Raw genomic sequence first — 14019 nt, 5'->3', positions numbered from 1 at the left:
TCAGGAGAAGCCAAGGCCAAGGGTTCCGAGGGAGAAGGCTGGCGGGGCCAATGCAGGCTGCCTGAAGGGGGCACTGCCACCCAAGCCAGAGGATGGAGATGCCAGACCAAACCTCCTCTCCTGATACATCAGCCAGGCACAAAAGCCCGCCTTAGGTCAAAGCACACACATACACACCCACGCACATACCCTGCTTCACAGCACAAAACCCCGGGTAAAACCCCTGACCCTTTGCAGGGTCTTTCGCCTCAAGGATCTTATAAACTTGCACATCTGAGGGGCTGTGAATGGGAGAGGGGGTGATGGAGCCCCCCCCCCAAAGGTTAAGATTTTCCTGGAGGGGGCAGTCAGTCAGATGTGGTATACACACAGCCAGTGCAGGTTTAGGCTACCCCTCTCAGGAGCAGCCCTTCCCCATTAGCCCAGTTCCTATCCCAGGTTAAAGTCCTGCATTCACACACACGGGTGCCCCCCCCCCCACATGGATTGGCAGGAGCAGAAAAAGTGCTTCAGAGGGAGAGAGGTAGCCCAGACCATCAGTGAAGCCACCCCAGAGATGGAAAGGGGGCCAGAAGAGACCATGGGGGTGGGGTATTCAGACAACACACCAGGGACACTTCCCCCCCCTTCATCCAGCCAATCCTCTTTCTCAGGTGCTTTACCTCGGATTCCTGCCAGTGAGCAGGAGTTGGACACCCCAGGCCCTCTTGTCCCGTGGAGCCTCTCAGTTCTCCCCCTCAGGGCCACTGATGCCACCAGGCTGAGAAAGGATGTCTGTGGAGAGGACCAGCCTCCCTGTCCGGCCCCTTTACTCATCCTCAAGGCACTTCCAAGAAGAACAAGGCTCCACTGGAGCTGGGTGGCTAATAAAGAGGGAGGGAGGGAGGGAGGGAGGGAGGGCTGCATACTTCAGATCCGGACCAGACAAGAGCAGGGTCCAGGGAGAGCCAAGGAGCCTGTCCAGATTGGGGGGAGGAGAGACATGGCAAGTGCTTCACCTTAGAAATCTTGGGACTGGCAGGAGAAGAGCCCCCCCACCCCCGCCTTCTGCCAGAGGCCTGTGCAGGAATTAAACCCCACCCACCCACTCACCCACCCACCCCGAGCAGTGTGGTCTGGCTAGAGAAAAGGCTGTCTCTGGCACTTCACTCTTTTCATTCAACAAGCCCCAAGAGCTGCTCAGAAATACCTATGGAGCTTCTCCATCATCGAGGCCCTGGTTGTCCCAAAGGTGCTTTTTCAAGAGGCAACTGGACTTTCTGGTTTTTATTTTAAGATATTTTGCTTCTTATCCAAGAAGCTTCTTCAGCTCCATTCCCCACCATCCAGTCAGAGCTGAAGAAGCTTCTTGAATGAGAAGCGAAACATCTTCAAAGAAAAACCAGAAAGTCCAGTTTCTTCTTGAAAAAGCACCTTTGGGACAGCCGCTCAGAAAGCACTGCTGATTGGTGCATTGCAAATAAAAGGAGCCACTTGACCAGCCAATAGGGTGGGAGGAGGGACTGTTAGTCCAGCCAGGGTCCTTTGGTGGAGCAGGTGCTCCTGGAGCAGAACCTGCTGCCCCGCAACCCACTGCGGGGTTTCCAAACGCTGCAGTTCCCTGGAGCAGCCGGGATGCCTCTGCACCCCTCCTCCCACGCTGCCTTTTCTTGCACAAGGACCCCCTCCCACCATCAACTACACCTGCAGCCAGCAAGCCCCCTTTGCTTCCAACCCGGAGATTCAGGACATTGGCGGGCCAGCCGCCCCACAGAAAGCCTCCTCCGTCAGCAGCCCTGCCCGCCTCCAGCTCCAGCCCCCGTTTCCTGGATCAAGCACGGGAGGGGCCCCGTCATCTGCAGCCAAACACGGAGGGGGGTCTGCCGAGGAACGCAGGTTTGGCCAAGCAACTGCTACCGGCTTCATCTCTGCTCCCCTCGCACCAAGGAGCGTCCCAGCCTTTGCCCGCCCGCCCACGCGCCGCAGCCTCATCTCTGCCCCCCTTGCACCAAACCCAAAGTCCCTCTGCGGCCCCAGCCCGGGCTACCTTTCAGCGAGCTGATCTCGTGCTGGATGGAGCGCGTCAAGTCCATGGCGCGAGGATGCGGAGCAACGGCGCCGGCGGTGCGCGCTCCTCTTCCTCCTCCGGCTGACCGCGTCCCCCGCCCTGTCGGCCGTCGGTGGGCGGGGCGGGTGGGGGAGCTCCGCCCCGGGCAGAGCCGCCGCCAATCAGCGCCAGGGGCTCCGGCAGGCCTCCTTCCCCGGCGGCTCGGCCACTGCGGCACTGCGCTTTGGCCGGGAAGGAGGGGGGCAGGGCTGCCCTGCACACCCCACGCGTGGACCGCGCGTCAGCCGCGCCGCGGCGCCCTTGCTAGCCCTACTTAGCCTGCCGTGCCCCGCGGGCGGAACCTCCCCTACGCGGCTTTTCCGAGCTGGCGGCGGGCCCTGGGCGCTCCTGGGCCCACGAGAACCGTCCGGCCGGGGCCAAACGCTCCCGCGCGACCCCCCGGCTGAGGCGAGCGCCGACTCCTCGCACCCGCCAGCGCGACCCGAGGGGGCCAGGCGAGGCTCAAAGCTGCGGGTCTTGCCAAGCAACGGCGGCTGCGGAGACCCCTGCAAGAGTCCTCCCTTACGAGCCAGCAAGAGGAGCGGCCGGCCTGGGAAAGGTGCGTCGGGGGTCCCCGGCCTGCACCGCTAAAAGGACGCCCGCTCGGCTGCCCCCTGCCCGCTTCCCCCCAAGGCGAGGAAAGGAGTCTCGGAGCCGGATGCCGGAGCCCTCCGGGCAGCGGCTGGTCGCTGAGGTCGCCGCCTGCAGCTAAAGGATCCTCGCTTGTCCTCCACAACCGCGGGAGGCGTGTGAGCTCCCCCGAACGGCTGCCCCGCGTCCCTCTCAATGCCGGAGAGAGAGGCGAACAAGGCGGCCAACACTGCAGGGGTGTAGTGCAATACAATACAACCCTCCCGGCTATGAACATAAACCGGCTAAGCTCAGGGAAGAGGTGCCCCGCTTTCAAGTTCTCCCTTCGGGGTGCCTCTGGTCCCCACGTGGCTGAAATGTGCCAAGCCTGAACTGGAGCTGAGCAAGGAAAAAGTCCCAAAGCAGAACCAAGGGTCCCCCTCTGCCCCGCAAGACTGGGCCCCAACAGAGCTATGCCCGGTGGCATGGGTGCCTTGCAAGGGAGGGATTCTCCTCGCCAGGCTGGCATTCTGTAGATCTTGAAAACAGAAGGTGCCAGGATCATTGCGCACTGGGGCTCCCTGAAGGGAGGGTGAAAATGGGGGGCAGGGAACTTGTGGGTGTTGAGGGCATCACCTGCTATAATGCTGGGAAGACGTGCTTCTCCGGGGGATGCCATCATTTGGTTCCATAAACAAGCCCAGGAATGGGCAAGTGGCTGTGCCATCTAACCTGGCAAGATGTTATATGGCCACAGAGAGCAGGGTGGGGGGTTTGGCCACCACAATACTAACCTCTTTTTCTTCCCCAAAGCCCCTCCCTCCTACTGGATCACTCAGGCTCCTGGCAGGAGAGCGGTGAGCTGCAGTTCTCCACAGCCAATCTTTGGAACTGTTGCACACTGGCACCCCTCCCACTTCATGCGGCCAACATAGAGGGACCCTCACCCTTTTTAGAGCCTCCAGATCAACTGGCCCTCCTCTAACAGCTCCAGTGGGACTCCTCCCCCTGCTGGAGGAGGGTCACTGGCCAGCCCCCTGGATTGAGGCAGCAACTCACCACGCCCACCTCTTGGGCCACACAAACAGCCACAGGCATACAGTCCACAAACCTCAAAGTGGGAAATGAGGCAACAAAGCTGAGCTAGATGGGAGCCAGCTCAGTGCTCTCTTCACTTCAGGGCAAGGAAGAGTTCCTGCCTGTCAGAGAAGAACCATCTCCTCACAGTGGCTGTGGGTTCTCCCCACTGGAGGCCTTTAAGAAGACCCCCAAGGATAAATGGCAAAGGGTGGGATTGGATGACCCTATTTGCGCCTCCCAATGCCACGGTTCTGACACTGGGATGTGCAGCAACAGCTGCATTTAAGTAAAGCATTTTACCTTCAAGGTGCCCTCCAGACCTGCCAGAATCCTGAAGCTAATCGCGTTTTCCAGCAGAGAGGATAATCATCTCCCCAGCAACACAGGAAACTATGCCAGGAAGCTCTCTGACGATGCCACCAAGGCAGCACCGCTGCCAGGCAGCCATCCGCCTTTTGCTGTTCCCCCCCCCACACACACACATTCTGGCCGTGCCAGGCCAGCTTCCTCATAGGAAGCTCTCCCGAGGGAGTCATGCCACCTGTGCCCGGCGTGCTGTGTGTACAGGCACTCCAGGGGCCTGAAGCCACTCCATGCCAGGGACTTCAGACCCCAGGCCACATTCCCTCCCCATTGGCTGCCCAGGAATTCTCCAATCTGACTCATGTAGACCACTTGCCCCAGGGCCTCTGACGGCCACCATTCTGGTTAGTCACCCTTTTCTCTGCACAGTGCTCACCCCGGCATCACAGAATTAGAAGGGCACCGCCATTGAAATTGGGGAAGGGGAAACGGGCTCCCTTTGTCAGACTGCCCCTCTCCAAGCTGCTCTCTCTACCTGCTCACCCAGATCAGCCATGGCACTCCCTCCCTCCTGCCAACCAAGCGGGACCAGCCTGCACCCACGTTTGTCAAAGGAGCCCCGGTTCCCACAGCAGGGACCTCAACCGCTACCGGCTCCCAGCCCGCTAGGAAGTTGATCTGTGTTCTGCCTGCCCTTCTAAGGGCGCTGAGGGAGATCCATCGCGGGAGGCCGGGCTGGAGCATAATCCTGCAGGCGCCAGCACCAATGCCCAGCTAGGGCAGGGCAGGCAGGGGAACCAGGCCTGGGGGAGGGCAGGCTGGGGAAGAGGCAGCTGATTCACTGCCTGTTGGCATTCGCAGACAACGTGCCCCTAGGCCAAGCAGCAATGGCACCGAGTCCTTGGGAGCCATAAATACTCAGCATGCACAGAGCACCTTCCCAAAGGGGCTGCCACACACACACACACACACCATATTCTGGCATAGCAGGTGCACCTCTCCCTGCAAGATTCCCCCTCCCGTTCTGCAAGGGCAAAGCCCACCCTTGGAAGCCCACCAATCCCTGCCCCTTCTCTGCCTTCCCTGGCTGAGCAGAGGTAGGGGCTGCTTCCCTCCAGCTCTGGGGCAGGGGAAAAAGGCAAGCAGAGCAAGGCCCGAACTGAAGCCCCAAAGGAGACTTTAAGGAACTACAAAACAACCATCCGGGAATCCCTCCCCCCAAGCTCCCCACCCCCTGCCAAGTCAAAATCCAAAGCAGACCAGCCTTGTCACCCAGCCTGTCCAAGCCCCCTCCAGAGGAGCCAGGCTGGGGCTTTTCCCGCCCCCCTCCAGAGGACCAAAAAGTCGGACCCTCGAGATAAAAGGCTGGCCCTGCTTCGGCCCCGAGGGCAGAAAGGCCTCCGCGGCCCCAGGGCGCTTCGCTAGGGCTGAGCGCAGGGGCGGAAGGCGGCCCCCTCGCAGACAGACTCCAGCGAGGCTCTTGTCCCGCCACGGCCGCCTCCCTTTGCCCTATTAAGGGCAAGCGCGGCGGAGCAGCCCGCGCGGCCCCCCGGCCGGTGCGCACCTTTGTACTTCTCCCGCACCTCCTCGTAGGCCTGCACGAAGTCCTTCTCCTCGGGGTTGGGGGGCAGCAGGCTGAGGTTGAAGGTGGCCATGGCGCGGCCCGGGCAGACTGGGCTGGGTCGGGGGCCGCGCCGGCGGAGGGGGGCGAGGCCAGGCGGCCCGGCCGGCCAAACCCTGCGGCGGCATTCCGGCGGCGGGCCTGGCCCTACCCCTTAAAGGCACCGCCGCCAGGGTCCCCTCCCCTCCCCTCCCCGGGCCGCACCTCCCCTCCGCGCCGGCCGCTTGGAGGGCGGAGAGCGCTCGCCATGCCCGGCGCAACCCGGTCTGCTCCAGCAGGTGCGCCCGGGATCTTCTGGCCCCACAGCCGTCTCTGCGGGGCTCCTCCTCCGCCGGCCTGCCCCGGCCTCCCAGCGGCGGAGCCTCCCGCGCCGGGCACGAGGAGCGCCGGACTGAGATGCGCGGGTGGCAGCCGCTGCGCTCCTCCAGAGCCCGGCCAGGCAGGGACCGGAGGATGCGTGGCTCCACGCCGGGCGAGCCTCGGCTGCCGCTCGCGCGGGGAAATCGGCGCCGACACCAACTGCAGGAAGCCGCAGCTTCTGCTCCCAAAGCAGCCCCCAGGAGAGCGGGGCACGGCCTCCGGGCAGGAGGAAGTGAGGAGGGGCCCAGCCCCGGGTCTTCGCTTCCCCACCGGTCCGGAGGCCCATTGGCAGGTGCCCAGAAGCTGCCCTCTTCGCCAGCGCTGCTGTCCGGGCCTTAGCCCAGGGCACAAGAGGGAGGAGCCACATGGCAGAGATTCATTCACCTGCCTTCCCACAGCGCTTCTGAGGCCAGAGCTGGCACTGAGGACATTCGGGACTCAGACCCAAACCTAGGGGGGAGGGGGGCGGAAGGCGGCTTGAGGGGCCTCTTCTGCCTGCAGGGAGCCATGCTGAGCCACACTCAAGGGACCAGCCCCCTCCCGACCCTGCTTGGTCTCCCATGGGCACCGTGGGCTGGGAGGGGCGGTCCAAAAGGGACCCCCCCACACACACCTCCTCTCTCCCAATCCAGCAGTGCACTGGCCCTCCCCCATCCCAGCCAGCATCCCAGCCCCAGCACAAATCTAACCTGAGTGGAAGGGGAGTGGCAGATTTTCTCCTCCCACAAGAATGACAGCCATTCCCAAGAAGCTTGAAGGGGAATTTTGTGGGGGGTTTTACTGTCTCAATGAATAAGGAGAGCAGGCATTCACACAGGACACTTGCTCTCTGGTTGGTGGGGGGGCAAAAAAGGGCTCCTCCCACCCATAGTCCTGGCCAGAGCTGTGCTGCTCCTACCCCTTCCTCTTAAGAAGCCTTTTGCAGCCCATCCTCCGCAGACGGGCCTGGCAATGCCGAGGGGTGTTCAAGGGCTAATTGGAGATTTTGCTCCAGAGGCGTGGGGTGGGTGGGCAAGGTCAGAGGTCAGCCTCACACAGCAGCAGCCGGAGCTTCCGTGATTGCAATTGATGGAACTTCCCAAGGTTTTCTTGGCTATGCAAGCAGGCATATGCCTCCTGCCGTGCCTCCCAGCTCCCCCCACCCCCCCTTCACTCAGGGCTGGCCTTTGTGTGTCCCGCTAGATGGGACTCAGAGTCCCAAACAAGTTGCTGCCAGGGACAAGCTGCGGGTGAGCTGGGAGCCCCAACAAAGGCCCTTCTCAAGCTCTCCCCGCCAGACGGCGCCTCGGACTTGGCTGCCTCTCAGAGTCCCAGTTCCGGCTGCAGGAGGGATCTGGGGGGGACTTAGGGGGCAGCCCAGCTCTGCCCCTCATAAAAGGATGTTCTGCGTGGGATCTGGCAAATGCTGTGTGGTTTTGTTCTTCCACCCAGATTCCTTTCAGCAGTGGGTTGATTTTTTTAAAAGATAAAGCAAAGCACTGGGGCAGATGCAGCCCCTCCCCTGCTGGAAGAGAGGACTGGCAACCAGCACAAAGGCCCTCCTTCCCTCCTCACTCAGGGAGGTGATGCTTGGGGCTCTGGAGGGCCCCTTCCATACCCCCCCCCCCGGCATACAGGAGCTCCCCAAGGAAGCTTCCAGCTGTCTGGACCGTCAGCTGGGATTACAAGTCCCCACATTCCCAGATAAAGCAGCCATTTGAGGGGCTGCCCCAAAGAAGAGGGGATCAACTTATTTTTCAAAGCACTCGAAGGCAGGACAACAAACAATGAATGGAAACTAAACAAGGAGAGAAGCTTCCCAACAGGGAGAACAATTAACCAGTGGAACTGCTTGCCAGCAGAAGTTGTGGAGGTTTTTAAGAAGAGACTGGACAGCCGTTTGTCTCAAATGGTATAGGGTCTCCTGCCTGAGCAGCGGGTTGGACTAGAAGACCTCCAAGGTCCCTTCCAGCTCTATTCTGATTGATTGATTGTTGATTGATTGATTGATTGAAGGAAGAAAGAAACCGAGGGGCTAATTCTGGCTGCATAAGACCAAGCCTTAAGAACAGATACAAACCAAGCCAGAATTGAGAAGGCAGCAACAGACAGCATTAAACGCCACTCATGCCAAGAAGCTGAAGAAACAGTGAACTCCCCGGTTAGCTGCTGCAAGAAGATCACACAAACTAACTACAAACAACGGCGTGTTGAAGTAGCAACAATGCTGCATTGGAAGATCTGCAAGAAATAGCATTTGCCTGCAAGCAAGAACCGGTCAGACCATAAAATAGACAAGATAATAGAAAACGAAGAAGCTAAAGTGCTCTGGGACTTTAGAATTCAAACAAACAAGCTCTGTCACACAACACCCCAGACTTAACAAATGTTGATAAGAAAGACAAAAAAGTCTGAATGGTAGACGTGGCAATAACTGTAGACAACAAAATAGGAGAGAAAGAACTGGAGAAGATCACAAAATAAACAACTGTGGCAAAAGAAAGCAGAGAGAGAGAGTACCAACAGGGTTAGGCATCGTCGGGGCAATCCCAAAACCTCTGGAGCAGCCCTTGGCATTGACCAAATCCCCATCAGTCTATTGCAAAAGGCAGCTTGACTTGGAATAATTTATATCCTACAACAGCACCAGCAAACATCAGCCTATCCCGGATAGGTGGAAAAAAGAATGGAACAGAATACAATGTTCTTTTATTTTTTCTTGGCCAAATGTGATTTTGTCTCACACAAGGAATTGGTCTCCAGTGCAGAAGCTCTCGGGGTACATTCCAGCAACAAAGTGATAAAAAAATCATAAGACAGAACCCACAAAGGGAGAGACATAGATACCAATGGGAGGAGGAGGTAATAGGAAAGAGCAGGGTAAGAAATACAGGTAGTCCTTGACCTATGACCACAATTGAGCCCAAAATTTCTGTTGTTAAGTGAGACAGTTTTTAAATGAGTTTTGCCCCATTTTACAACATTTCCCGCTGCAGTTGTTAAGTGAATCATTGCAGTTGATAAGTTAATAACACAGTCATTATGTGAATCTGGCTTCCCCATTGAGTTTGCTCGTCAGAAGATCTCAAAAAAGGGATCACGTGACCCTGGGACCCTTCATCGGTCATAAATATGAACCAGTTGCCATGCATTTGGATTTTGATCACGTGACCATGGGGATGCTGCAGTGGTCATAAGTATGAAAATCCATCATAAGTCATTTTTTTGCGCATCATTGTAACTTTGAACGGTCACTAAGCGACCTGTTGTAAATTGAGGATTACCCGTAATACAGCCCTACTCCAGGGTAAGATGTCCTTAGGCCTAGAGGGAGCTGCGGGAATTCTGTGTTTAGCAGAGTGATGGTGGCACTGGGAGGAGGGGGGGAGGGGGGGGAGGCTGTCTTTGTAGGAAATGCCCTGGACCAGCGTCCTGAGGTTGAAGCTCTTCTATGTCCAGGATCTGAGGGGTCTGCAGATCTGAGGGGCCTGGATGCCAAATCCAGCCTAAACATCTCTCTTGCCTTACAGCCAATCACCATCATCATCACGGTAGCCCTCGACAACTGAGCCCATAGCGAGATAGTTCTTAAGTGAGGTTTGCCCCATTTTGTGACCTTTCTTGCTACAGTTCTTAAATGAATCTGGCTTCCCCCTTGACTCTGCTTGTCAGAAGTTTGCAAAAAGTGATCATGTGACCCCAGGACACTGCAGCTGTCATAAATATAAGTCAGTTGCCAAGAATTTTGATCATGTGACCCCAGGGATGCTGCTGCAACCGTTGTAAAGGTGAAAAACGGTCACTTTTTTCATTGCTCCTGTAAGTTTGAATGGTCACTAAACATCACAGGTCAAGGACTACCTGAAGGGCACTGCACCTGTTTGCTGCCTGAACCTCGGAAGGTAGCTTTGCCTTGGCTGGGCACCCACTGGAAATGGGAGACGGTCCGATCAGCTTCCTCAGCAGAGCCCCCCGCTAAACCCCTTTGGGTGGGGGACAGCAGCCAGGGTCTAGGACTTCTCAGGGCTCACCGGCAACGACATAGTTAGTTAGTTAGTTTATTAAATTTCTATACCGTCCTTCTCCCAAAGGACTCAGGGCGGTGTACAGCCATGTTAAAACACACATAAACTCACAAAATTTAAAAACAATTTAAAACGAATATATTAAATTTGGCTCACAAAGTTAAAATTTGACAAACCACCCAATTTAAAATTCATATTCTAAGCCAGCCCGGCCTGTTGGAACAACAGGGTCTTAAGGGCACGGCGAAAGGTACAAAGGGCGGGGATCATACGAACCTCCAGGGGCAGCTCATTCCAGAGGGCAGGTGCCCCCACAGAGAAGGCTCTCCCCCTGGGTGTCGCCAGTCGGCATTGTTTGGCCGACGGCACCCTGAGGAGTCCCTCTCTGTGGGAGCATATTGGCCGGTGGGAGGCTACCGGTGGCAGAAGGCGATCTCGTACATACCCAGGTCCTAAGCCATGGAGCGCTTTAAAGATGGCAACCAGCACCTTGAATCGCACACGGAAGACCACCGGGAGCCAGTGCAGCTCACGCAGGAGAGGTGTTACATGGGTGCGCCGTGTCACACCCATAATTATCCGCGCGGCCGCATTCTGGACCAGTTGGAGCCTCTGGGTGCTCTTCAAGGGGAGCCCCATGTAGAGAGCATTACAGTAGTCCAGAGGGGACATAACGAGGGTGTGAGTGACCGTGCACAAGGCGTCCCGGTCCAGAAAGGGACACAACTGGTAAATCAGGCAAACCTGATATAAAGCTCCCCTGGTGAAAGCCGTCATATGGTCTTCTAAACACAGCAGTACATCCAGAAGAACACCCAAGTTGCAAGCCCTCTCTGAGGGGGTCAGGATCTCGCCCCCAATAGTCAGCGATGGAGCTAGCTGGCTATATCGGGACGCCGGAAACCACAGCCACTCTGGTCTTGGAAGGGTTGAGTCTCAGCTTGTTTTTCCCCATCCAGACCCGCACGGCCTCCAGGCACCGGGACATTACGTCAAGGGCATCATTGGGGTGGTCAGGGGTGGAGATGTACAGCTGAGTATCATCAGCGTACTGATGGCACTTCACCCCAAAACCACAGATGATCTCACCCAGCGGCTTCACATAAAGGTTGAACCGGAGGGGCGAGAGGATCGACCCTTGCGGCACCCCACAAACAAGGCGCCTCGAGGTCGACCTCTGACCCCGCCAACACAAACTGCGTACAGTCAGAGAGGAAGGAGGAGAACCACCACAACACGGTGCCCCCCACTCCCAACCCCTCCAATCGACGCAGCATGATACCATGGTCGATGGTATCAAAAGCCGCTGAGAGGTCTAATAGGACCAGGTCAGAGGAACAGCCCCTAACAGGCAACCCAGAGAATCAGGGGACGGACACCCAGTTGGCTCAACGGCCAGGCGGTGGCCGAAGGGATGGGAAAGCCAGGGCTAATTTTGGGACCATGCAGGCAGCCCTATAAGGTGTGTGAGAAGAGGGAGGACCCCACAGATGAATCCCATCTCTTTCTCTTGGCTCCGGTCTCTCAGCCGCTTCTATAGATAAGCAGCTTTGCAAGGACCCAGGCCACGGAGAACTTCCTTCTCCAAAGCTCCGTGGAAATCCCACGCCAGGACCCAGGTGGGCCGGATGGGAGGGGAGGGAGCAGCTGAGACCAGGGCAGGGGTGGCTCCGGAGGTGGGGGCAATAGGAACAGAGCCCCTGCCCACCCGGACCCCCTGCCTCTCCCGCATTCCAGCAGCTCCAACCTTTGGCCCAGGAATGGGGGAGGTGGGAGAGAGCTAAAGGTGGGGCCTCCCGTGCTCCTCAGGCTCCTTCCTCCGCCTGGCCTAGAGATTCCAGAGCTCTCCAGCTGATCACCTGAACTCCACTGGGATCTGGCTTGGCTCCTGCTCAACCTTTGGCCTGCTGCCTTTCAGCCAATCATATGCAGAGGCTCCCCTGCCTCTTTTCCCTGGAAGAGCCAAAGGAAGGACCCTGGGCAGGATCCGGGTGCTGCTGTCTAAAGGCACGGATGGCATTTGTGCTGTAGCAGCCCACCTGACCACTCTCCAAAGGCCCCCAAAGGCAGCCCAGGGCAGCCTCTTGTGAAGATGCGGCCCTGTCGTCCCTGGCCTGATCCAGAGAGCGGAGTGAGGGGAGCCCCCCTCAAGGCTCCAGGATTGGCCAGACGGGGGGAGGGTGTCTCCCCAGGAGCTGGGATGGGCTGAGGAAGGCAAAGAGGGAGGAAGTTCGGAGCCTTTATTTATGTATTTATTTATAATTAATAGTTATGAATTATTAATTATTATTTAATAGTTATTAAAACACCGCCCCCCTCCCGAAGGACTCAGGGCGGTGTACAGCCAATTAAAAACACAAAATACAACAACAGTTTTAAAATAGTTAAAAGTATTAAACAATTTCGGCCAGAATTTAAAACCCAAAATTAAAACACCAATTTAACAATCATTTACATAGACAGCCCTGCCTGGCGGAACAGCAGGGTTTTAAGGGCACTGCGAAACACCCGGAGGTCGGAGATCTTGCGTATTTCCGGGGGCAGTTCGTTCCACAGGGCAGGAGCTCCCACAGAGAAGACCCTTCTCCTGGGTGTCGCCAGCCGGCATAACTTGGCCGATGGCACCCTGGGGAGTCCCTCTCTGTGGGAGCGAATTGGCCGGTGGGGGCCAATTGCTAGAGGGGCAGCTGCGTGCATTGCAACAGGACACGTGTGTCCAAGATGCCACACCAGAAAGTCTGGGGCGTGTGTGCGTGTGCGTGTGTGTGTGCTGCTCCCATCGTTTTTGGTTCATGTGCACTGGAGTCTGGAACCCCCCTCCCCCACACATTGTCCTATTCCAAAAACAACAGTCTCCATCAATCAGATGCTCTTCCTGGAGTGCAAACCACCTGCAATGCAAGATCCAGCCCTAGGCAGCAGGTCAAGTGGCAGAATGAGCCTGCCTGGCAGATGGACTCACCAGGCAGAAACTCGTTCTGAGAACTTGGGCTCTGCGGCTGACAGGGTGTCTCTGCAGAGCTGGGGGTCTGGCCAGTGGGCAGCTGGTCCTTGTAAATAAGAGCCCACCTTCTGGAAGGCACCAAAACTCCCACTGACCCCCTTTTGGGGGGAGTGAAGGAAGGGCTGCATCCTCAGGGCTTCTCCTCACTCAGAGAAGGGAAGCCACAAACACAGTCATGGAGGGCAAGAATATTCATGCCGACTGCTTGATTTGGGCTTAGCATGTTCCTGAATCCAATGTATTGTGTCTTGGGATCATGGCTGGTAGCCAGTCAACTGCGGTTTATCCAATGAGTCCATCATGGTTGAACAATCCACAACCCCATGCAGTGCATGAAGCAAGCCAAATGGAGGCTCTCTGTTTTGCCTACCAAACTCTCACCATGGCGGGGATGACTTCAACATGCCAAGGGTGCAGGGCCACCCAGGCAGGAAGGCCATCCCGGCTGCCCAGCTACAGGAAGCAGGCACAGCCTCTGTCGGGCTGCAATGGCACAGAAGATGCTGGAAGACCCCGAAGGCAGCCTGCCTGCTGTGTGAGAGAGGCAGTAGGAAACACCCCTGACATCTGACGAAGAAAAAGAAAAGCTCAGGGACAGGCGAGAGGCAAGCGATGGATGGCAGAGTGCCAGATGGTGGGCCCTCAGGGCGGAGGGCACTCAAGAGCTTCTGGGGGAGAGCTGAGGGTCTTTGGAGACACTAAGGCTGCCTGATGGAAGCCTTTCAACCCCCTAGTGGCAACTGCTGCATCCAGGAAAGGAGAAATCTGACACGGCAAAGAGAGAACCGCAGCAGAAGGTAAGGCGCGTCAACATGGAGAGGCCCAACCCAGAGAAAGGCAAAATGCGAGAGGGCAGCTTGACATCTAAGGCCTGAAGGAGTTGAAATGTCCCATTTTATGATATTTCTTGCTGTAGTTGTTAAACGAATCACTGCAATTGTTAAGTTAGTAACACGGTTGTTAAGCGAACCTGGCTTCCCCATCGACTTTG

General features: G+C 57.3%; 1 protein-coding gene across 7 annotated transcripts in view; it reads right to left on the bottom strand.

Annotated features, from left to right (window-relative positions):
- PLEC (plectin) overlaps positions 1 to 14019 on the bottom strand; it is an 83330-nt gene that overhangs the window by 56165 nt on the left and 13146 nt on the right. For 3 of the 7 annotated variants that reach the window (XM_034419987.3, XM_034419991.3, XM_087891444.1), the window contains exon 1: positions 5604 to 6671. The exons of 1 other annotated variant lie outside the window; for it this stretch is intronic. In XM_034419987.3, the coding sequence (XP_034275878.2) occupies positions 5604 to 5694 (91 nt within the window). In that variant the 5' untranslated portion in view covers positions 5695 to 6671. Of the gene's footprint in view, positions 1 to 2026; positions 2146 to 5603; positions 6672 to 14019 lie in introns of those variants that run through there. 3 more of the 7 variants (XM_034419993.3, XM_087891446.1, XM_034419992.3) reach the window with 3 other exon arrangements.

The sequence above is a fragment of the Pantherophis guttatus genome, chromosome 3 (assembly GCF_059756535.1).
Source record: "Pantherophis guttatus breed Tessera chromosome 3, ASM5975653v1, whole genome shotgun sequence".
NCBI classification, from domain to species: Eukaryota; Metazoa; Chordata; class Lepidosauria; order Squamata; family Colubridae; genus Pantherophis; species Pantherophis guttatus.
The sequence above is the reverse complement of the archived record's forward strand: the minus strand, read 5'-3'. Positions and strand labels throughout refer to the sequence as shown.